Source organism: Rattus norvegicus, chromosome 1 (genome assembly GCF_036323735.1).
Source record: "Rattus norvegicus strain BN/NHsdMcwi chromosome 1, GRCr8, whole genome shotgun sequence".
Taxonomy (NCBI): Eukaryota; Metazoa; Chordata; class Mammalia; order Rodentia; family Muridae; genus Rattus; species Rattus norvegicus.
The window spans coordinates 235,384,446-235,409,322 of record NC_086019.1 but is presented as its reverse complement, the minus strand read 5'-3'; the positions used below and the strand labels follow the sequence as shown (position 1 = coordinate 235,409,322).

At 44.3% G+C, this 24,877-nt stretch overlaps 1 protein-coding gene and 1 non-coding gene across 5 annotated transcripts in view; one reads left to right on the top strand and one right to left on the bottom strand.

Moving 5' to 3' along the window:
- Nucleotides 1–19,756, top strand: part of Glis3 (GLIS family zinc finger 3) — a 419,850-nt gene extending 400,094 nt beyond the window's left edge. For all 4 annotated transcript variants that reach the window (XM_039101395.2, XM_039101397.2, XM_063281030.1 and 1 more), the window contains 2 exons: nt 14,644–14,826; nt 15,535–19,756. In XM_039101395.2, coding sequence (XP_038957323.1) covers nt 14,644–14,826; nt 15,535–15,671 — 320 coding nt within the window. In that variant the 3' untranslated portion in view covers nt 15,672–19,756. The remainder of the gene's footprint in view (nt 1–14,643; nt 14,827–15,534) is intronic.
- Nucleotides 19,757–24,472: 4,716 nt separating this feature from the next.
- On the bottom strand, nt 24,473–24,579 carry Rnu6-613 (RNA, U6 small nuclear 613). Its single transcript, XR_005499953.1, has one exon. It is a non-coding gene; the product is annotated as a U6 spliceosomal RNA (small nuclear RNA).
- Nucleotides 24,580–24,877: the final 298 nt, after the last annotated feature.

The window sequence follows — 24,877 nt, the reverse complement described above, 5'->3', positions numbered from 1 at the left end:
CTCTGAGTACTAGGCAACGAGAATGCCTTTTAATGGCTGTCATACTGCAGTGGCTGAAAGGGAGAAAAGGAGCGTCATGCATTATAGGAAAGATGTTCATCAAAGGATATGTAGAGATTGTACCTGAAAAGGCGTTTGAAGGCGAGGAGTTCACAGGGCAGGTTTGGGGGGAATGCCATTCCCTCCTGAGGAGGGCACAAGAAAGGACATAAATGTCAGGGTGGAGCATGCAGAGAAGAGAAACACTGGGAGGTGGCATCCTGCTGGCTGCACAGGTTAAGTCCAAAATAGAGAAGAGGGTTCAGGAGAACAAGGTGAGCTCAGAAAAGAAAAGTGTGTCCAGCGCTGTCACCTTGTGCAGAGGATAGCCAAAGATAGGCAGAAAACTTAAGCTCCTCACTATCAGGACTAGATGGCACTGTTTGGGTCACTCAAACAAGTGACTGGAAGGGACTTCTTATCTCTCCGATGCAATTGGGAAATTAGAGGAATGACAGAATTCATGTTGAATTGTTGGGGTTTATAATGGTTCTGAAGAGAAGGATGGAATCACAAAGAAGAAATGGAAGGACACACAAGAGTAGGTGCTGCAGCACGCTGGAGCCCTCTGTGCTCTTTTAATAAAATTAGAGATGAGCACAACCCCAGGAGTTCCCACCTCAAGAAAAGTGCACACCTAGCCTTGCATGGGCCTCAGCTTCTGGCTCTCCCTCTCATACATCAGACACAGAGTTCCTGCAGGCTGTGTCATACTCCTTTGTGTGTTTGTGTGGGGGGGGGCACATGCCTGTGCCTGCGTGTGCATGTATTTACGTGGCTATGTTCCTATGGGTATGTGCACATGTGTTTGTGGGTACATGCATACACAGAAGCTAGAGGACTACTTTTCACACTACCTTTTATGACAGGGCATCTCACAAGACCCAGCGCTCACAATTGTCTAGGCCAGCCAACTGATCATTTCTGGGGATCCAACTGCTTTTATAACCCACAACACATCTGGTTACAGATGCGCACAGCAGCACCTGTATTTTTATTTAATGTGGATACCAGGAATCTGCATTTCGATACTCATACTTTTATTGCAAATATTTTACCAAATGAGCTATATACTCTGCCTGTGTTTTGTGGATTTTGATAACCACTCAGAAGCCTACAGTCACACCAAACCGGCCACACAACTTCCTCTTTTATGGCGTGTTACCACTGGTTCCTAGATTTGCATTATGGTGGTCAGAACTGGTTCCCTGAAGACCAGCTGTTTCACATAAGACTTTGTACAGAGTAGGAGCTTCCAGAGTTTATTAATAGTGGTATAGTAGCAACAGCTGGGCACAGGTTCACCATTCTTATGTGACAATATGGCCTCTGCATAACATGCTGGGGAAAGGGACAGGACAGCTTAGTTGAGCCAAAAGGGTCTTCTTGTACCATCTTCTGCTTTGTCACCTTGAAAGGGGCCTCCCCCATCATACTGATCTCCTCAAGAATGCCCATGTTCTACACATCTTGTGCTAGCTTCAGGAAGAGAAGAAGACAGAAAATAAATATAGGCCAAGCTGAGTTTGTCATAGTCATTAATTCTCATTCATTCTCATTCTCTCCCTTTCCCTCTCCCTCTCTCCCTCTCCCTCCCTCTCTCTCTCTCTCTCTCTCTCTCTCTCTCTCTCTCTCTCTCTCTCTCTCTCTCTCTCAGAATCTGCCACACATCCTCTCCGATGCTTTTCTAATCTGTAAAATGGGCAGTTCTGCCTAGCTGGCACACAGATAAATTTATTCCGGCTCTTGGAAAGCAGTCCCTATTTTAAGGGCTCTCCCCAGATGATTCTTGCCCATCTCCTCCAATCTCTTGGATGCCTCTCAGGCCTCCTCTGCTCCCTCTTATCTTTCGCTCCTTTGAGTTTCCAGTTGCCAGCATCCCATCATCCATGGTCCAGTTATTTGGTTTCATTAGAAAAACACCATGAGGCTATTTGATGCCAGCACCGTAGCAGTGGGAAGTAGGGGCCTTCGCTTTTGGTCACAGCCCCTGGGGTTTAGGAGCTATCTTTTTCATAAATTAAAATATGCCCTGTCTATGGGCCCCCAAAGAAGCAAGCCAGACAGTGTCCAGACAACGGTGGCATTTTCCTATCTCAGTATGAAGCTATAAGCCTGTCAACCCCGGTTCAGATTGAGTGCATGGGGAACAAAGGGTGTCCAGCTACCGACAGGCCTCAAAGAACAAAACACATTGTGAATGGATTGTTCTAACCAATATCTTTGCAGCTCTAGAAATCCTGGTTCTCTATGTAAATGACAATGCAGGTAGGAGTTCAATGCACCTCTCTTTCTTGGCTGATAACTGACTGCACAGTGGTGCCTCCCACACGAAGGGTTCCTTGCTTTAGTGCCATGACTGATCTCATTGCTGGGCATTTAAGGTTAACTTTCAAGACATTTTTTAAAAGACAAGTAAACATACTCCCCCCCACCACCACCATGGGAAAGTCACAACTGCATTTGTGAGGTTGCAAAAGAATAAAGTCTAGAAACGTATTGCCTAAGTTGAGTATGAGCATGTCACAACTCCGACATCCTAGGAAGACACATGTAAATGATTAGAAATCAAATGTCATCAACTTCACTGAGAAACCTGTGACATATCCACAAAAGAAATGACCTTGTGAGTCTCCTTAATGCTATTCTGAGGTTACCAGCAGCCATAATCAGGAGTCCTTCAGCATCAGCTCTGGTACTCTGAAGGCCTGTAGAGTACTAAGGATGGATAATTAGAGTCACAGAAATCCTTAACTACTCTTCTATACTTAATTACTATACAGTTACTCCAAGCACAGTTTTACATAAGTGGCACTTGATAAATTCTCATAGCGTGCTAATTCTACAAAAACAAAAGTTAAATTTAGGTATGTATGTATGTGTGGCTTTAGTCAGTGTTACAACATCACAGATTTCAGGGTGGGTAGGGGAGTATATAAGGTGGTCATCTTGAGTCAGAATTGCTGCCTGACTGATGGATTATAAAACAGCCTTCGTCTGTGACATGAATACTTGAAGCACTGGCACACAGAGTGTGTATGAGCACACACCTGACCACATAGATTAAACCTACCAGATTAACATACTGTATTTGGCCAATAAGTAACTACATCACTAAATTCGATCAAGTTTATACAAGGCAGAAAGTTTATCTTCCCATGGTTCATTTTGTAGAGTAAGTGCTTAACAAATGTTATTTAATAAATACAAATGAATAGTAAGAGAGGAAGAGGAGGAGGGGATTGGAGGAGATAGCCTTGGCAAACTTGTACTTCAACATTCAACCTTATGATAGTCAAACACAGTCTATGTGCCATCTTTTGAACTTATTCTCCTATTAATATTCCTTTTAGACCTGCTTCTCTGGCATGTTCCCTTAATGTATGTACATACAGGCTTGAACAGTACACTGTCTCCTTACAGACTTTCTCAGGAAATGTTTCTGGAGAGAACTTTCTGGACTACTGTGTAAATGTGCTGGAGGTAGATGGGTGTTGGCATGGATGGCTTCCTAAGGCTCTCCCAAGTTTGCATCCCAACCAACAGATGTCACAGTCCCGTTGCTCACCAAGAGATGTTATTTTAATGGTTGTCTGACTGAATGGCAAAGCTAGGCAAGTTGCTTTAATTCTTCCTTTACTTAGCAGCATGACTGCACATCTTTTCACGTCACTGCTGATCACTAAGGGAAGTTTTAATAATGGGGAATTGATAACAGAAAAGGTGACTTGGGCTCCTGTGCCTGATCAGCTGCCTGCCTGCCCAGTTACCCAACTGTCACGCTGTATCATTTGCAGCGAAGCACTTTGGTTGTGTGTGTGTGTGTGTGTGTGTGTGTGTGTGTGTGTGTGTGTGTGTGTGTGTCTTATTGGAAATTGAGTTTCAAGAATCTCAGAAGTTTATTGAAGAGAAGGAAATGCCTCGAATTTTTTTCCGTTTCATTGGCTATTGTGACGTACCCATCACAAAATTTCAAAGTGCCTGTGGTAAATGTTCTAGATAAAGTTGTTTTTCATTATTTGAAGGAAGTAATAACAGGTTTTCAGAAGGAAATATCCTTTCTTATACTTGAAACTCACGAAATCTGGTCTCTCGTGAATTGAATTTTGAAGAGGAAAAGGAGAAGAAATATTTTTCCTCACAACTCCATTCTAAGGGCACTGCTGAGCTCCCACGAGGATGGGCGTGCTAATGGCAGGCTGGGAGACTTGAATTTTAGCTGGAATTTTCTTTTTGTCTGTGGGACAAACAATTCATAGTTTAGAGTAAACATGTGAGACGCTATGGCTAGAGAGCCCTTAAAGTTGACAGATGAGAAAACACACATCAGGAATCCGAGTTACTGGTAGTGAGGTCACTGTGTTGATGAAATAGATCGAGCACTTTAGCCCTGTAAGTGGCATGTTCACCACCGCCACCCCCAATTTGGCTTGTGTCTGCTCTGCACTGTGTTTCAAAACCATCCCAGTTGCTGTACAATTTCTCGTTGGTTTTCTTACAATTGGTAGCTCTTTGGGGTTGCAGGAATTCTTCTCTAATCTAACCAAATTGTTCTGACTAAACCCTCTATTCCATTCTTTTGCAAGGCCTTCAAGAACTATACCTCAGAAGTCACAATTTTGGTGACGTGGAAACATTGAGACATGTCTTCTAGCTCATTTGAGTGTAACCACCAGCTCCTTCCTTTCTGCATTTCTTCATCGAACCCAACCTCATAGCACACATCCCCAAGCAAGTTTTCAGGTGTCTCATCATGGCAACATGGCTCTGGAGTTCAGAATCAGTCCCCTAATTACCCATGGCCTTTTGCAGCTATAGATCATGTCTGATGCAGCAATTTCTGTGCAAGAGAGTGCAGGAATACAGACATTTATATTAACGTATATGCTTAAATCTTACTCTTATAGACATCATTGTCAGATTGCCGTCAATCACATAGACAGCATTCTTCATTGAAATCACATATTAACCCTCAGTTCTACTCACTCTTCTTTCTGTCTTCTGGTTTAATAGTCTACCTGGCATCCAGTGACAAATAGTGATTCAGAACAGTAAAACAATCCAGGATTTCTGGGTAGAGCCCATCCTAGTTAGCTTTAACTATCAGCCTGACACAGCTGACAGTCACCCAAGAAGGGAGTCTCAGCTAAAGGATTGTCCATATGAGATTTTCCTGTGGGCATGTCTGTGGGATGTCTGTCTCAATTGTTGATTAATGTAGGAGAGCCACACTCTCCTACATGTAGGGTAGCACAACTCCTAGGCGGGTGATCTTGGGCTATGTCTGAAAGCTAGCTACATGTAAGCCTGCAAGTGTGCCAAGGAGAACCAATCCCCATGGTCTCTGCTGTTCTTCCTTGACCATGAGTTTGTTCCCCAGGACTGGAGTAGTGTGGGAACCCACTTAGGTTCTTTCTTTGACTCCCCTAAACTGTGGCCAGGAAGCATAACCAAATAAACTCTTGCCTCCCCAAGTTGATTTGGTCAGAGCGTTTGATCCCAACAGGACTCAAACTAGACCAAAGCCCATAGTATTTTTCATCACATTAGTTGAACTTTCCCCATTTAAGGGGAAGTCCCTACTAGCAAGGGAAGTCATTATATTTCCTCAAACTTACATACCATCAGGAGCAAGGATCCTGATCCCTAATCCTTGATCTCAGTTCTGTCTTACCGTCAGTATTTTCCCAAAAGGCTACCACTGTGGTCTCGTTCACTCATTGTGTTCACACAGTCATTTCCTGCTATGTAGCAGGCCCTAAACCCCTTTTAATGGGAAGGGAGGAAAAAGCACAAAAGTCCATGGCTTTTGAGTTTATATTTATCTAAGGGGTATGTTATATATTATATCATACTGTATACATTATATTAATAATGTAAGTGTGTTAATAAGTGTGTCCCTTGACAATTTAGACAGACTTTGAGTTCAATAGAGAAAATTTTCTTCCCACAGAATGATATAGTCTTTTTGTTCCTTGTAGGGCATTATACATTTCAAGATGCATATTGCAAGCTTACGTATAAAAAGTTTGATGTGCAGTTGGATGGGAGTAAGTAAGAGAGGAAGGTCTCTGTCAACTGAATGCTGTCATCAGAGATGACTCCCCAAAGTGGCAGTGGGAAGATGTTGACTCAGAACAAAAGGTGGATCAGGGATGGTAGATGTCAAGTTGGGTCATGCACACTGGCAGTCGGTGTCCATGGGTTTTGAGAGTACACAGAGTCAAATTCTCTGGTGGCCAGTAGAAGAAGATGAGAAGGATCCTGGGATCCAGGGACATTAGTGAGGTTTCAGAAGGACTGTTGCTCGCTCACCCAAGACACACAGAGACAGTTTTCTGTGCTCTTTACCCTGAGCCAAGATTCCATTTACTCTTAGATTGGAGTGCTGGAGATTTTGTAACCACAGATTGGGATTCAGAGAAATAAGTCATCTTGTTAGTATAGCAGGTGTAATTCAGGGCTGTGTTTGCGGCGCGAGGATAGGAATCTAAGTCACAGGATTATTCTGGAGACAGCAGTCGGAAGAAGACTCTGCCTCATTCTAATAAGATCCCATACTTTCACTGTGTCCAAAACTAACTCGCAGAAGGCACTGGAGGAAGGAGCCAGGCAAATCCTCTGACTGATGCCTGCTGGTGATGTAATTCAAGGTCACTCTCTGACCCCAGGTCCAACAGAAAACATGGTCTGGCTCAAGGAGAGACGATGCCCCGCTGAAGAATTCCCTTTTCCCATTTCAAGTGGAATCCGGGCCCTTGAGACTACTGTGATCTCAAATGTTTTGAAAACTCATTTCGTGGTGGTCTTAGAGCTTTCTAAATGTGTGAGATGCCTAAGTGCTGGTTTCCAGGTCTTTACCTAGCAGCCCTGCTTTGCTGGGTCTTCTCAGCACCCAGGAACATGTGAATTATGCCTAGGTGGAGCTTAGTACTTATAGCATCCACTCTGAGACGCTCCGGCCTCATTCTTCAGGGGTTCCCTTACTATGCCTCCCAGCCAAGGCAGAAGGGTTCGTCTGTGCCTGACAGTTTCCATCTTCTTTCTTGCTTTCTGTCCTGAGAGGCTCCATGCATGCAGCATGGCCCAAGTGCTATAGAGAGCTAGAATGGCCTTTGTGCAAAGAGAGAAACAAAAATTAATTAAACCTTCATTCTTCCTTCTCTTGTACTGCTGAAGGTCTGGGTACCACTAAGTCAGCAGTGTTTATGGGCCTTAGGAGAAAGAGACTGACAACCATGGGCAGACATGGTCTGTGCTCTGGTGCCAGCATTTTTCATGAACTACATCAGCAAATAGACCAAGATTAGACTCTTGGTTCTGAAACTTGGTGATGCTGAAGGTCGGCATAAATTATTCTAACGTGGCTGTTTCTTTCTTAGTAAGCTAGGGACAATACGACTTATTTGAAACACTGTGGTCAGTATGAAGATTGCCTGTGTAAAACCCCTAGGTCGGTGCTTGGCTCTGAATCAAGTGGATGGTATAGCACTAAGCAAACTATTCTCTGGAAATTTCTGTGTGTAGGAACTGCCACAAGAGCCCTGGACTTAGTAGACAGTTGTGTAATGCCTGTTTTAGTTCAGTCGCTGATTTGCATTAAGGTAAGGCTAGACTAGTAAATAATTCCAAATGTCTGGCTCTTTAGACATACTAGTATAGTTGGATGAGTTTCCTCTTTCATTCCCCTGGTATCAAGTGAACAGAATACCAGTTAGAAAGTCTTAAGCTGTCTTCTGCTGCCCTGCCATTTGTTTTAGCTAGGGCTCTTTAGAGTGTCTTGACATTAAGGTATCTGGCAAAGAGCAAATGTGTAGTCCCCCAGGCAGCTGTCTGAGCAAAGCTGTCTGGAGTGTGTAGAATCAGTATGATAACGCTTTGCCTCCAGTCTATAAACCGATGGTGGTTTACGGGCTGCTTGCCTATTAATCCTCTCTTTGCATTGGCCTCTGTAATGTAAGGGGATTCAAAGGAGGAAGGTCTCACTTCTAAGAGAATTAGAGCTGTGATGTGGACCCTCTGTCTGTCTGTCTTGTTCTCCCACCCTTTCTCTTGTTTTCCATTAAAATGTCTATTTTCAGAGAGAGTATTTTCTGAGCTAGTTATTGTCAACCTGACAAAAACTTGAGACACCTGGGAAGAGGAAACTCAATTGAGGAATTCCCTGCATCAGAATGACCAGTGGCGAATTTTCTTCATTGATTGCTAATGGATAGTCCACTGTGGGCAGTGCTATCCCTGGGTCACTGGCCCTGGGGTATATATAAAGGAAGGTAGACAAGCAAGCCAGAGAGAGCAGGCAAGCAAGCAGAGGTCCTATGTGGTCTCTACTTCAGTCCCTACCTTGATGTCCAGCCCTGATTTCCTCAGTGATGAAGTACCTGGGAGAGGAAGAAGAAATACTCCCTTCCTTCTCCATGTTGTTTTTGTTTACCACACAAACAGAAAAGTAGCTAGAATGTGTTTTTACCGTGGACGCATGTGCAGACTCCCAGTCTGCTATTAGTGACCATGAGCTTTAACTTGAGTAGGACCCGCTTGACTGAAGGTTGGCCCTCATCTCCAGAGTGCAGAGAGGGCTGTTTCAGCGGGACTCCACTTTCGGTGGCCTTTTTTTGTCTTTCCCATGCTCGACATCTCTGGGTACAGCAACCCCTCCTCTGTTCTATCTCACTCTTGTAGCCCAATGCTGAGTGAAACTGAAGACCGCACAGTAGTTAAGGCATCCACAGAGATGAGGCTTCCTCACATGCAGAGGGGAGGGCCGCCAAGTGTCTACTAAGTGATTTTAGGAGAAATGGATGGTAGAACTCTGTCCATCACTCCATGGTTAAAGTAACACAGATGTCCTGCCACACAAAAGTTCATTGAGAGACCACTATACGGTGGTTGTTTTAGAATTGTTCTGTGAACAGTGACAAGTTGGATGAGGTCCCTGTCTTCATGGAACATGGTTTTGTTTTGTTTGGAGGAAAGTGTGTGAAGTAGAGATGATAATAGAAATGCATGCATGTATCATTTTTTGAAACTGTTTCTCAAGGCAGTTTTAGATTGACAGCAAAGTTTTGTGCTTAGGTTAATCCCTTTCCTCTCCTGGGACTTGGCTGGTAGGGAGATATTTGAATACTTCTCAAGGGCAGAAGGTCAAAGATCTCCAGGGCAGTCTACAAAGAGCCCTTGGAGTACTGGAGAAAAATAAATCGCAGGTGCGAAGGAAAATCTATTTCCTCTGTGTATGCTGATAGGACTCCTCCCACAGCCTATCACTTGGCTTCATCCATATCCCTTCATATAACTAAGGGCAAAAATTCGGCACTACCTAAAGTAATCCACAAAATTATAGTCTATGAGTAGTATACTCTGGACTCAACCCCCATGCACACAGGAGTGGCAGCACCACAAGTAGGTATCAAGTCTTTGAACCACGTGATGGTGAGGTAGCTATAGAGAAGGCCCCACCTTGCTATGCACACGTGTGGATAAAGAGTGCACAGTCCACACGTGTGCATAGCAAGGTGGGGCCTTTTCTATAGCTGCTTCATCATCACGTGGTTCAAAGACTTGATACCTACCTGTGGTGTTGCCACTCCTGTGTGCATGGCGGGTGAGTCCAGAGTATACTGCACACAAGCTGCCCTCTGCTGCTCTTGCTGTACAGAATGGAAAGGGTCTCCACAGAAAGGGTGAGCACCCTGGTCGTTTAGCCTATAGCAGTACTTTGCTTCCTGAGGAGAGGGAGTGGAGTGACTATCTCTTACTTACTCGTGTGTTTGTGCTTTGGTTCCTTCCCACAAGCCTGAAGTGAGAAATGTGTAAGAAACAGCTAGGTGTAACAGTCTAATATACTTACTGTCTTGAAGGCCAAGAGACTAATATAATTTATCTGGTTTTTATTTCAACCCTTAGATGACTCTGGCTTTAGTTTTTTCTTTCTTTCTTTTCAAGAATTTAATTGGGAACATTGCTGGTTAAGCCTGGGAATCTGGATTGTTCTAGAGTTACTCTGCCTTGTGTAGTACTGTGAACCATGTGTGACTGTTTAAGTGTGAGTTCATTAAAATTCAGTACAGAGCTTGATAACCGCATGTAACTACGGTGTTAGGCAGTGCAGACAAACAGTGCCATCCCCAAAGGAAAGTCCTGGTAGGCAGCACTGCCCTAGAAATCCCTTCCTCCGTGGGACCCTCCATGACAAAGTACAGAAGAAGGCTTTTAGCATGGATTGTAGTGATGCATGAAGAAATTCACAGGCAATAAAATAAGTCATAATATATAAAAAATGTAATTAATTTTAGCCATCTTGCAAATTAATTTATTTCATTATGATATGTATGTATGTGTATATATACACATATATAAATATACATATATACATATACATGTATATACACACACATATATCACATATATATAAATATACATATATACATATACATGTGTGTGTGTGTGTATATATATGCCCCCATACCTCTAACTCACTCGTGTGTGTGTGTGTGTGTGTGTGTGTGTGTGTGTAATCACAGTTATAAAGGCATATATCTGGCCACTTGTCAACTATGTAAATAAAGGTAATTTCTTTTATTCATTGTTTATGCCAGCCTACACTGTTAGAATTAGCCCCAAATCTTACTACAATTAAAAAGAAAAATAAACTTGCCAAAATTGAGACTAAGGTGAGGAATGAGCCTCCTTGACCTTTTAGGAGCTTCAATTTAGGTAAAAGGAGACGAATTCTACATCTGCCCCTCCCATTCATGGAAGTGAAGTGACTTGTGAAAGGGAGAGGTGGCGTTTGTACCTGTGACAGCTAGTGTCCCTTGCCAGCTTAGGTTGGTTTGTGTGTCTCTGTTCCAGCTCTGTTTGTGGTCCTCAAGGACAGCTGCTGTCTTCTATTCCTTTGGTCTGTCCTCCAGTACCTGACCCAGCACTTGATGAGCATTACTGACTGGCTGACTGACTGACAGATTGGCTGACCTTGCCATCACTCCTAGGTTTTATACTCTCAACGTGTTGAAATCTTGCCTGGTTTTGCTTTGGGTCTGAGAAGGCGGGTGCTTTCCAAATTTGCTGTTGGAAACCCATCCAACTGGAATACAGGGAGCATTCGTTGGAAAATGAGCTGGGCCGTCTCTAGGTTCGGACCGTGACAAAGATCCTAATGGAACTGTTCTCTTTAACTTGTTACTTTTATGGATGTAGCACCGGGAAGAGAACTGAGTTGACTGACCACAGCCCCCCACAGCAGTGTATTTGATGTCTCTGTTCTGGCTACCTGAGGGGAGTGAGCCGCGGTTAATGAAGGGGCACCTCCTTTCCTGGGTCACCTATTAAAGTAGTTAAACATGCTGGTAGGGACATTCTGGGTTTTGATGGGTTCTCAAGTCGATCACGGTCCCCAGGCAGGAATCATAGTCTTCTTTGCTCGCTCCTTCCTTAGGTCCCAAGTGGAAGATAAAGCCCAGAATCCTACGGGCTATTATCACTGGCTATATTTTGCTGTATCACAAACCTTTTAAACTGATACACATCACAATATCAGAATACAGATTGAAGCACATGACATTTCTGCTCCCTCTCAGAGACAGGAAGGAAGATAGGAAAAAAGAATGAATTAGTTTTCGTAAAAGGCCAGTGAGTGTCTCTGTCGATGCACCTGAATGATTGATGTTTCTGTTTGGAGAGCTGTGGGAGTTCAGTGAAAAATGCCTTCTCTTCATGGAAGGGTAATGTTACACTAAGGAGTGATACAAGGGGATTTATGGGTGACAAATTTGAACAGAACTAGTATGGAGCTATAGATAGTAAATGTCTGTTGTGCTCAGTAAGGAGACATTACATTCCAATAGGCCATGGTAATTATTTCTTCTTGATGTACCCGTGGTGCTTTTTCATGTGCCTGACTAGAGGGACCCAGAGTCAAGATCTGTCAAAGGGATGACCCAGGCTGACAGATTCAATTTCTGGTTCTTTCAAACCTCTTAGACTTGTTGTTCGGGGTCCCACTGAGGGGAACAAAGACATCATGGTACATGTTACTTCATGAAATGTCTGGGAACCTACGAGCCCATAATGTTCCATTTTCTTCAGTGCATGATATGCTTTTAAAATTACAATAATTCAGTCTTAATTCCCTACTAGCATTTACTGCCTGTGGTTACATCCATTCTTACATTTGTTGGTTGAAGGACACCTTGCCTTTTTCAAAATTTAACTCTATAACCAAATTTATCTTGTTTGAGAACTGTATTTTCATGGCAAAGTGATTGCACTTGAAATTTTATCTATTTTTCAAGTACATATAAAATTATATTATTAAACTATAGAGAACATAATTGGATGTTATATAAATGTTAACTTCTGCAACTTTTATACTTCAGTGTGACGTCACTACCACTAACTTACTTTACAGGTTAAGACACAGAGATTAAGACTATGCATTTGGTATCTATTTCTGTGAGGATTTGAACCCAGGCAGTTTTCACCATCATTCACATCTTGCCAGAAGTAGAACAAAAAGAAAACCAAAGATAAAATGTTTTGCTATCTCTAGCCTGTCCTTAGACTTCACAAGCAGATCTTCCTTTTGTGTCTCGCCTTCAAAAAGAGACGATGCCGGTATCGTTAGGATGCTTGGTGAGTACCAGGGTAATACAGTGTTCTGTGCTCTCCCCTTCTCTGATGCTTGGACATTTGGCCTCTGGTGTTCTCATCATTCATACTGTAATGACAATCTTGACAAAATATGTACTTCAGCAAAGTCTTTCAGGATTACTTCTCTGTCAAAGAGGTAAAAATCCATGGGTATACTTCCTTCTAGTTGAAGATAGTCAGGCACTTGCTTGAGGATCTGGAAAATGAAATCTTCTTTTCTTAATGTCTACAAAATTAAGCAGAGTGCTTCCTTCTCCAGCCTCACTTTAGCCCCAAGGAGAAGTCTTTGCCAGTAGAATGCATAGACTGTGAAATGTTACTGTTGTTTTAATGTCCGTTTCTTGGTTAGCTTAAAGATTGACTTCCTTTACTTCTGTCAGTTGCTTAAGAATGATCTGTTTGGGTCTCTGCCTATCTCATTTAACAACATGTAAAAGCCACAGGGAGTCAAAAACAGCAGCCACTACCTATGTTCCTCTGTGCTTTGATGCGAAATTTCCATAGACACAGCCTTAGTCTAAGCTGTGATGAATTACCTTCCCCCAAACCTCTTGTTAATATTTTCTATGGATTCTATATAAAATGTACACGTATAAAGGGCTGTACTTTAGTGTGTTGTCTCTGTCTTATATCATAAGCTCCAAGAGGATGAGGTCTGTGTCTTACTGGATGACAGTTGAGCATATTTTAAGTAATCTTTACAACAGCCATAGAGTTGGCCAAGGTAAACCATGGTAGCTTAAGGTTCCAGATGAACAGAGAAGAGTGTGTCTATACCAGGGCACATGTACCCAGTTCCCATGGTTTGAAGTGGGCTAAGAACCAGGGAGCACCACCTTTCCCCACTGAGAAGGTCTCAACCAAATCTTTCCAGTTGTAAGAAAAGATGCCTCTAATGGTGGAAGACACCAGGTTTCCAAAGTCATGTGAAGTGGTTCTATGTTCTATATTAGGTAGTATCTCCAGAACAAACCGTAAGGCATTTCCTCTACCAATCCCCTTGTCTTCTTTAAAAACAGAATCATAATGTCAATAATGACTGACATTTCTGAAGCACTTTAAAACATCACCAACGAACTTCCTTATCTGGGGATTCAGTCAGTGTGCGCAATAGCCCCGTGCAGACAATGACATTCACCTTCACAGCTGAGAAGCACAATGGTAAACAGCTTTGGAAATCAGCAGAACCTCAACTCCCCGTCAGCGGAGTGTGGAACGAAGATTGCATTACTACATTTTCAAAAGCATATTACACGCTCAGGAAATAATCCATTGATGCACACTGTCGTGGAGCCAAGAGAGAGAAGGGAAAGGGACAGACTTGGGGAGGACGTAGAGAATTATAGACAAGGAGCAGGTGGGGATGCAGGAAAAGCATCACTGACACCCAGAGCAGACGAAGGGAGATGCAGCACGGTTATCAGAGGGTTGGTGGGGTCTTCAGCATTGGGATGTCTCTCCTCATTTAGTGTCGTATTATTTATTCCCTTCCAGAAGGTTTCCCTTTTCTCTGCAAGGAGCAGCAGCAGTAATAGTGAAGTGGGTTCCAGTACATATAGCTGTGGCAGGCTATGAACCTATTTAGAACCACGAGGAGATTAAAGTGCTGGAAAGGTGGATAGATCGGTCTATGCTGGGCTTTGTATTTGTGCCGGGCATGACTGAGGGCATTCTAGGGGGCTGTGTCAAACACCAGGATGGACTGAAATGCAAGAAGAGGAAGTTAAGATGCGTGTACATCCCAGTGGGAGGGATGAAGATGCGAGCATTTCTTTTGAAAATAGTCACAAGCCGGCAAGCCTTGAATGCAGCCCGTCCAAACACACACTTAGAAGACTTCTCATGTGCTCCAAAGTGCAAGGACATTTTGACAAATTGTTTAGCTTTGGCATACTCTCTGGGTAGGGATGGTTTCTGCCCTTAAATAGCTCATCGCCACGTTTATATTTTCAGGATTCTATGGCCAGTTGCAGACATTCTGCCCCCCGAATTACCCTGATTCCCAAAGATCGGTGCCATCCAGCAGCTCCTGCAGTATGGTGCCTTCCTTTGAGGACTGTCTGGTCCCCACGTCCATGGGTCAAGCTGGTTTTGATGTTTTCCACAGAGCCCTCTCAACACACTCAGGCATCACAGGTGGGTGTCTGTGCCATAACCAACAAGATGAGGGGCTGGCTGCTTTTCCTGGGTCTGGCAGGGACCATATGGAATCCACTCGAACTGCCCCTGAGATGCCTGCCTCCCATCTGTACCTTGCTCCCTGACTCTCACCTTTTCCCAGTCTGCTCAGGGGGCATCAGTTCTCCCTTAGGCTGCCACAGTTCCTCCCATAAGCCTCCCAGTGTGCCTTCTTCTGGTACTGCTTGCTAGCCCACGTGATGAATTGTGCCACTTTCTTGCTACAATATCTTAATGGTGTGCAGTCTCATCAACCGCACAGATGGGACATCGAGGCTCACATGACTTTTCCTAGTCAGGGTCTCCACGCTGCCTACACATATCTTCCCTATATTTACCCTTACCCTGGTGTAAACTCACTCTCTGATCTCACCTGTCTTCCTTTCTTTTTGCCTTTGCTCTGTTTCCCTCTTCGGGAATATTCTTTACTGTCTGTGAATCCCATTCTCTCCCTGAAACACTTTTTCTTCTGCGAAAGGCCTATTTTGTGTTAAGGCACACTTTAGCCCACTCCATGCAAGCTAGCCTCTTCTCCCATTTTGTTCCCTAAGGACACACCTAGAAGAACCGAGCCACAGTTCCTCTCTAGCTCCCAGCAGCACCTTGCCGGCTAGCCGCGGAGGATGCAGAGTGCGGAACTCACTGTCTGTGTTCTTTCTCTTCCAGTGTACGATTTGCCTTCAGCTTCCTCGAGCCTCTTTGGTGAATCTCTTCGCAGTGGCCCCGAAGATCCCACGTTCTTGCAGCTCAGCGCTGTGGACCGCTGTCCTAGCCAGCTCTCCTCTGTGTATACCGAAGGCTGAAAGCTCCCAGGCTTCTCCTGCACATTTGGGACCTTTAAGTGACTTGTCACCTCTTATTTTCATACTCTCGCAAGCCGTGTGAAGAACGTCAACCAAATCCATAGAGCCAGTAGGGTCACTAGGACTATGGAAGGCAGGACTGGACGGTCAGACCTGGCTTTTCAGAAATGCTCGCATCTCTACCAACTTCCCTCAGTTTGCTGGGCCAGGTGACCAGCAGGAATTTCTTTTCAAAGGGAATCTAGAGTCTCACTTTTAAGGATGCCTGTTACTTCCAGCTCTCAAAAGACACCAATGAATATGCATGAATGGGATGCCCCTTGCTAAAGACTCTCAGAGGAGAAGACAGCCTAGGTACCAGAGGCAAAATGTGCTGCCTTGCCCGTGTTTTCTCATGAGACTGATGCACAGCCATGAACCACGGAGGGGGAAATCCATGTCCAACACCCGGTGTGCCTCGGACTCTCTCAAACTCTGGCTTTACTATTTGTCTTACATAGCCTGTGCTAACTAGTTGCTTCTCAGTGGCTTCTCCAATGGCAAAATAAGGTTTTATATTCTGTAACCTTCTTTGTTTTTGAACTTTAAAGACTTGCTATTTACATCTACTTTTAAAGGAAAAATATTTAAAGGTTTATTCTTTTGATAGACGTTATTACCAGTTTAATCACCTCTGGCTACATGTATTTTTACCACAGATGCAGCTCTTGGTGGCCTAGCTTTACGGTTCAGTAAAGGTTATCTGAGGGAAACAGAATAGTTCGCGCGCGCACGCACACCCACACACCCACCCACACACCCACACACACACGCCTGCCTCCAGGATTATTGCAAGAATCCTCATATGCTGGGTATAGGGGCATGCATCTGTAATACCAGCATGTAGAAGGTACTCTGAGTTGAAGCTAGCCTGGCCTACACAGTAAGTTCCAGTCCAGTCAGGGGTAGATAGTAAAACCTTGTCTGAAGAAAAACCCCCTCTCATGTATGATTGCTCAGTGGTTCTACTTGGAAGCCTTTTCATTTGAAGGGATCATGCACGGCCTTTGCTCCATTGCTCTGCCTGGGACAACAGTAGGACACGCTGAGTCACATGTGTGCTTGTTCAGAAAGCCAAACTCAGGGCACCTCTTTTTGTTGGTCATTCCTTGTGCTTTTGCCCACTTCCCTAAGGTGATCCAGTCATCAGCCTGTCTTCTACACTGCTCTGCTCCATTTATACATCCTCGCTCCCTTTTTCCTGACTGTGGTCAGACACGCTGACGACCCACCAAATGCTACCAACTCCTGGGAAGGTTCAAAGAAGGCAGGCAGTGTTTTGGAACTCTGCTTCGAAGGCCTGGCATTTTTTTCACAGAGCATAAAACTGTGATAAGCCTAAGTAAGACATAATTTTCTAGTGACATTTTTAGAAAAACACTTCAAAAGGCCCTGTGTCCTAAGGAGAAGGATACACAAATAGGCCAGACTCGGGGGGGTGGAAGGACCTGGTCAGTTCCAACATTCTGGTTCACACACATTTTAGATTTTTTTTTCTCTTTAAAAATGTTTTAAATAGTACTAAAACAAAATTCTTCCTGAAACTGGGCTCATTATCACTTTCAATGAGACAGTTAAACAGCTCGGTGTCAGATGTGGGTCTTGCAACTGCTTGTTTCCTCATAGACAGTCCTGTGAGCCTGGCCCCAAATCAGAAGGGCTCCACCTCATGCCCTGCTTCATTCCAAGGTGGCATTGAATGGGGCAGATAAAGAACCCAAGAGGGGAGTTCTTTCCCTTTTTGGTGTTTTTTGGTTTGGTTTGGTTTTTTTGCAGCACATTGGTTGGCCTGGAGTTACTGAAGAGGCCATGTTCTTGAGGAAACTTAGGCAAGCATCTAAGTCAAAAGACTTCAGATTCTCTTTGTTAGTCTGAGATTTGAGGAAGGAGCCCCTGTATTGAGCTTCCTCTGCAGGTGAGCTCTTAGGCTGCTAGAAACTACCACCCTTCTAGAGCTTGTGTGTTGTCACACTTGGTCACACGTACTCTGACACTGGCTTATTCGATAGCAACCCTCATTTGACCTTTGTCACACTCTAGAAAGGAAAGAGACCACACTCTTGAGGGAGGAGTCTATCCATTCTTAAACCCTGAAGCTTTTACAAGGCACTCCCACCACATTCCGTACAGATGATGAGGAAGGAACGGGAGAGGCACCATGGTTCTTACAGCCAGTCCTCTCTACTCTGGCTTATGGATGGCATAGCAAGGAATGGGGCCACAGGCCATGCATGACTTCTCTCCCTGCAGTGGAGACATGAGACCTGGGAGCCAGGCTCTGGACTCATGGTAGCTTTCCAAGTGACATTGCCTTTCCTGGGTCACCTAGGTAGGAGGGATCCACAGAGAACCTGATGTCATCGGGGCCTTCTTACTAGGTCAGATCTCTAGGCCAGCCCCAGATCCAGCTCCAGAGGGATGTTCTTGCTGTCAGAAAGTGAGTGGAGCTAGGCCCTGTGCAACCCCTCAAAGACCCTCTTAATATATTTCTGAATAGCCACTGCTCTGGGGTAGAGTCATGACACATACTGGGTCCTTCAGATTGTGCAAGCTGGCTGTCCTTAGGCTCCAGAATGTCCCCTCAGCTTGAAGCGCGTTCTTCGCTTGCGTTGGCCTTCACATGAAGTTCCGTCTGTGTTTTAAAACATTGAAAACAGAATTATTCCCTGCCATTCCTCGCCCTCTTAGTCCTCAGGGGTAGCCATCTTCATAAACATCCAAATGCAAACTGTCATTCTGTTTTAAAAACACAAACACAAACAACAGTAAGAACCAGAGCTCCTGAAAACACACACAACACAAAGTTAATTGTTTTATTCCATAAAATAGGGTCAATATGACTTCATCCATCGTCATAACTCCCTAAAGGGATTGCTTCAAAGTGTCACTTGTAATGTACCCTATGATCAGCCCTTAAATACTGTTTAAGCGTTCCCTGGCCAAGTGAGATATGGTCCCTTACATGGGTCTCCACCACATGGCCCAGGTGATTCTTAAGTGAAAAACAAGGTATTTGGTTGACCACAGCAGAAAGTCTCCTGACAAGAGTGTTGGTCACATTCAGTGTCCTCAAGTGACCATCTGCTAAATGTACTCATGCACGCTTAGAACAGGGCTAACCTGTCTCCCTGTCCCAGAACTCGTGCCCCCATCCCGTCCCCTTTATTGCCTGGAAGTATTGACAATGTTCAGTTTTATTATTTGGTGTTTGATTTGATCTGACTGTTTAGATCAATGTTGTTATTGCCGTGGATAGAGTAACAGAGACAGAGAAAACCAAACTCATTGGAGAAAATGGCGCGTGTTAAAATGAAGAGATTTATTGTGTACAGACAGAGGAGCGTCCTCTGTAATGTTGCTGACATAGAGCACTTTGGGGGGAGGGGAGAGCGGAAATCTGTTTTCTATAAATCACGTAGGCCCTCGTACATTGTTATATACACTCATGTAGAGAAACGAGCTGCATCGATCATACTGGATACGGGGCCGGTTTGACTGTAGGGGCACATGTGGTGCTTATTGTCGTAAATCTTTTAAGGAATTAGGTACACTTTTTTCTATTAATATGTATAGTTTTACGATTTGTCACAGTTATGTTTCATATAATCATAAGTTATTTTGTCTTGTTTCATGAAGTCCTTTTTTTTTTAATGTCAAAAGTAAAATGAAGGGATTGTGTACTTGGCAAAGAATAAAACTGGAACTAGAGCCTGCCCCTCCCGCCTGAAGCGCTCCTTCGGCGCTGGTTTAAAACAATGGTAACCAGCGTTGTTTGTTTGTTTGTCTTACTGTTCTGTCACCAGCCTCCTCTGGATTGGGGATGGTGATTATAATTAAAAGCAAATGGGAGGGGGTGTCCAAGGCCAGCTTTAAAATGCCGCATCGCTCTGGGCCAGAACTGAAGCCTGGATTTAATTATAGATATGAGGACGAAATGGCAGTAAAAATGAATGTCTCCCCGAATCCTTTACATGTTGGGAGTGCCCATAAATAAAACATGAAGTTTTATTTCATCACATTTAATTAAAGCTTTTATACATGTTTTATTGGTTATTCTATTAATCCACTTCACAAACTGGATAAATGTGTGCGAGGACTGGGGGCTTATTTGTGCGCGCTCAGTGCAGCGCCACATCACGCGCCAGTAATGCCTCTGGCGCTTGCTACCCCAGGTGCAGGGCTTTCTGCGTGGTTGCGGTGGGAGCGGCGGGTTTTCAGGTCCATTTTCATAAAAGCCTTTGGAGAAAGACACGGCAGAATCCCTGATGCCCTGTGGGAACAGTGGTTGCTGCCCTGGTGCCCTGCTTTTAGGAGGCTACCCAGGACCTTGCTACACTGTGCCGCCTCCACACCATAGTCCTCAACCTCTGGGGCAATATCCTGTGTCTCAGACACTTATGATTCATAACGGTAGCAGAATTGCCATTATGAAGTAGCGATGAAGTACTGTCATGGGTGGTGGGGTCACCACAACATGAGGAACTGCATTAAAGGCTCGCAGCCTTAGGAAGGTTGGGGACCGCTGATCCATACCCATTGCATCAGGGATGGTGGTCAGTATGGTTTGACCCCCACTAGTAGCCTAGTAGCCAAGCACAGGAACTTAGAGTCACCATGTCAACAGAGAGGATTAGCACCTGCCTGCAGTTCAAACACTTGGGAGGCAGAGTCATGGTTGTGAGTTTGGGGCCATCCTGGGCTACATAGTTAGACGCTGTCTTAAAAGGAAATGCTCTTTCCGAGAGAAGCCTTTGTACAGAGCTGACTCAATCGCCACTTAAGATGATTTTAAGGAAGCTAGACAATGGCTGAGTACCTTGCTGGGTCCCTTGAGGTCAGAGAGCAAGCACGTGACAGGATGAAGGGTTGCCTCAGCTTCCCTAAACAGCAGCTGCTGCGGATGGGACTTGTTCCAACCCCCAAGAGGACAGTTTGGCAGTAGGAGGGAGAGTTGGGGGTACGTAGGTCCTGTATCCCAGTGATGACCTTCCTCTGCCAAGAGTCTGAAGTCAAGGATGTCTCGGATGCAAAATATCTATAACAGTACATTACTCACATTGTCCCAAACTAGAAATGACCAACTTACCCACTGAAGAGTGAAATGAACTAATAAACCTGGCCTGAATGATGTTTTTAATGACACTCTACAAAGGTGGGGACAGGATCAAAGTCACACACAGAAGCCTCCCAAACTTGATGAAGAAAAAAATGCAAAAATGGCCGCTGAGGACGACTTTATCAGAACAGCTGCTTTAAAGCGAACAAAACTTATTTCAATTACACAGTTTAGGTGGCAGTGCCTGCTACAAAGAACAGCAAGGAAAACATTTCGTGACTCTGGGAAGGGCTTTGGGGACACAGAGCTGCTTGGGGACCGTGCTTCATCTCTCTGCCCAAGTGCTAGGGTCCCCAGGTGTTGGCTTTATAATTATTTTACTGTGCATATATATTTTACAGTTTTTACTTCAGCTATCAGCAAACACCAAGCCTTTCATCCCCTACCCCTGGGGTCTGTAACCTGCTTCTGCCAAGAGCTGGGTGGTGTATATTTTATATGTGGAGGGCTACCTGGTCTGTCTCACCTACTCCACCATCGTAGTTCAAAGCGACTGGAGACGAGGCCCAGGCGCACAGGCGTGGCTGCTTTCCTATGAAACTTTATTGCTGGATGCAAATCTGAAACTTCCCCCTCATTTTTAGACGGCATCATTAAAGAAAAAGAGTCCAACCATTTCAAAGGTTTTTTTTTTAAGTACTCATAATTCACACGTTGTACCTAAAAAAGGGAGGGAGGGAGTGAAAGTGGGAAACAGAAGGGGAGGGAGAGGAGGAGAGGGGTGGAGGCAGGTAGCAGGATTTGACCTGTGGGCCACAGTGTCCTCAACTGAGAGAGAATCTGCAGCCTGTCCCATAAATATCCAAAGAATGCGGCAGCTTAGTCCTCTGGTACCTAGGGTCCTGTTCCTAGAAGGAATCTAGGACTTCTATTGATTGAGCTTTTCTTTGTTTGGATCTCGGGTTCTGCTCTCCTGGGAGACAGATGAACGCTGAGAGCCGGGGAGCCTTTCAACTTGATCTCTGGATTTAACATTTTTAATAAAAGAATCTGGGCGTACAGAACTGTGTGAGAACTGGGAAATGAGTGCCCATTCTTTTCAAGCTAACCAAACATTTGCTGGATGTTGGCAGCCATAGCCATCCTTTCCCCTCTGAGATGCTGGGAGGTTGTAAGTAATGGATTCCTTCATTTTACTCAGGCCACGGTGCTTATGAGAAACTGGAACTGCCTCAAAACCCGCAGGCGGAAGAGCAATAGGTGCCTGTGAGGGAGGGAGATGCAGCCCAGTGGTAGAGCGCATGCTCTGAACAAGACCCTCCCTTCCAGCAGTAGAAAGCCATGGTAGCAAAGTCAGAGAATTACTAACCACTGGGGAGTTCCAGGTAGACAGACCTCGCATATGAATTCCTCACCACCACCACCACCTATCCCTCACTTCTGGCCCCAAAGCCCTCTGTTTTCCCATAATGCCTAGCTTCCTAATTCCAGAACATACTGACAATTTGCAGTAAATTTACCCAGGCAAATGTGGACATTTCTCCTTGTATCTCTAGCCTGTGGCAAAACCAGAACTTTACAAAACTGGATTTTCTCAAATCCAGAGTCATTTGCTTAGTTAATACTAAGTCCTCATTAGCAGGTCTTCCTGCTAGCTTCAGATAGTTTCGTGGGCTTGAGTTTGTGGATCATATGGTGTTGAGAGCAAAATATTTGGGGTATTTGGGGCAAAATAGCTCAGCTTTTATTGTTGAGTGAGAAATGTGATCAGAGAAAGCCTAAAAGAACTGCCAGTCGGCTTCTTTGATGCAGGAAACGGGTTATTTCCTCTCAGTCATTAATGTGTTCATTCATTTTTACATGCGACATTTATTGTATATCAACTGTATATAAAATAAAATGACATGACTCATCTTCAAAGAACTAAAGATTATAAGACTCAGCCATAGAAAGTACCACCCAGGATTTTTTTTATTTTTCTTTATTGGATATTTTTTAAATTTACATTTCAAATGTTATCCTCTTTCCCAGTTTCCCATCCATAAACCTCCATCCCATTCCCCTCCCCCTGCTTCTATGAGGGTGCTCCCCCACCCAACCACCCACCCCTTCCTGACTCCCTGCCATGACATTCCCCTAAGCTGGGGGGTCCAGCCTTGGCAGGACCAAGGGCTTCTCCTCCCATTGGTACCCAACAAGGCCATCCTCTGCTACATATGCAGCTGGAGCCATGGTTCTGTCCATGCATACTCTTTGGATGGTGGTTTCGTCCCTGGGTTCTCTGGTTGGTTGGTATTGTTGTTCTTATGGGGTTGCAAACCCCTTCAGCTCCTTCAATCCTTAAAAATACGGAACAAAGCTAGACTCCAGAGAGCCAAATAGCCCTATTAAAAATGGGGTACAGAGCTAAACAAAACATCCTCAGCTGAGGATTATCGAATGACCAAAAAGCACCTAAAGAAATGTTCAACATCCTTAGTCATCAGGGAAATGCAAATCAAAACAACCCTAAGATTCCACCTCACACCAGTCAGAATGGCTAAGATCAAAAACTCAGGTGACAGCAGATGCTGGCAAGGATGTGGAGAAAGAGGAACACTCCTCCATTGTTGATGGGATTGCAGACTGGTACAACCATTCTGGAAATCAGTCTGGAGGTTCCTCAGATAATTGGACATTCCACTACCTGAGGACCCAGCTATACCTCTCCTGGGCATATACCCAAAAGATGCCCCAACATATACAACAGCCACTATGTTTATAGCAGCCTCATTTATAATAGCCAGAAGCTGGAAAGAACCCAGATGCCCTTCATCAGAGGAATGGGTTCAAAAAATGTGGTACATCTACACAATGGAGAACTCAGCTATCAAAAACAATGACTTTATGAAATTCATAGGCAAATGGAATGAACTAGAAAATATCATCCTGAGTGAGGTTACTCAATCACAGAAAAACACATTTGGTATGCACTCATTGATAAGTGGACATTAGCCAAAAAGCTCAAATTACACAAGATGCAATCCACAGGCCACAGGAAGCTCAAGAAGAAGGATGACCAAAATGCAGATGCTCCCACTCCTTCTTAAAAGGGGGAAAATATCCATAGGAGGGGATATGGAAGCAAAGTTTAGAGCAGCAACTCAAGGAATGGCCATTCAGAGCCTGCCCCACATGTGGCCCATATATATACAGCTACCAAAACTAGATAAGATTGATGAAGCTAAAAATTGCATGAGGAAAGGGACCAGATATAGATCTCTTCTGAGAGACACATCCAGAGCATGTCTAATACAGAGGTCAATGCTAGCAGCAAACCACTGAACTGAGAACAGGACCCCCTTGGGGGGAATTAGAGAAAGGATTAAAAGAGTTGAAGGACATTGAACAACATGCCAACCAACCAGAGCTTCCAGGGACTAAACCACTACCCAAAGACTATACATGGACTGATCCAGGGCTCCAACTGCATAGGTAGCAGAGAATAGCCTTGTTGGGGCCTTAGTGGAAGGGGAAGCCCTTGGTCCTGCCAAGGTTGGACCCCCAGTGCAGAGGAATATGAGGGGGGCAGTAGGTGGATGTATGGGGACAATACCTGTATGGAGAAGGGAGAGGGGAAGGGATGGGGGCTTATGGATAGGAAACCAGGAAGGGAAAATACCATTTGAAATGTAAGTAAAAAATATATCTAAATAAAAAATTTTTAAAACATATGTAACACTTCACAAATTTGTGTGTCAACCTTGCACAGGGGCCATGCTCATCTTCTCTGTATCATTCTGATTTTAGTATACATGCTGCCGAAGCGAGCACCAGGGTTTTTTTAACATGCATTTTTTTATGGGACCAGCATGACTCATGGCTGCAGTCAGTGCCCTGGATGAACATGCTAGAAAGAAGAGGAGGGTTACTACCAGACCTCCACAGGTAAAGTGTGGCCCTCCGCCACACAAGCAAATTCACTAAAAAGATAGCAATGCAATCTTTCAAGTAATAGGTCAAATGCATAATTTAGAAGCACCAAGTGCATAGAGCAGAGCTGAGGGGAAATTCCAGTAAGAAGGGGCACCCAGCTACCATTGATTGCCTTTGACTCAGTGGATGCTGGGTA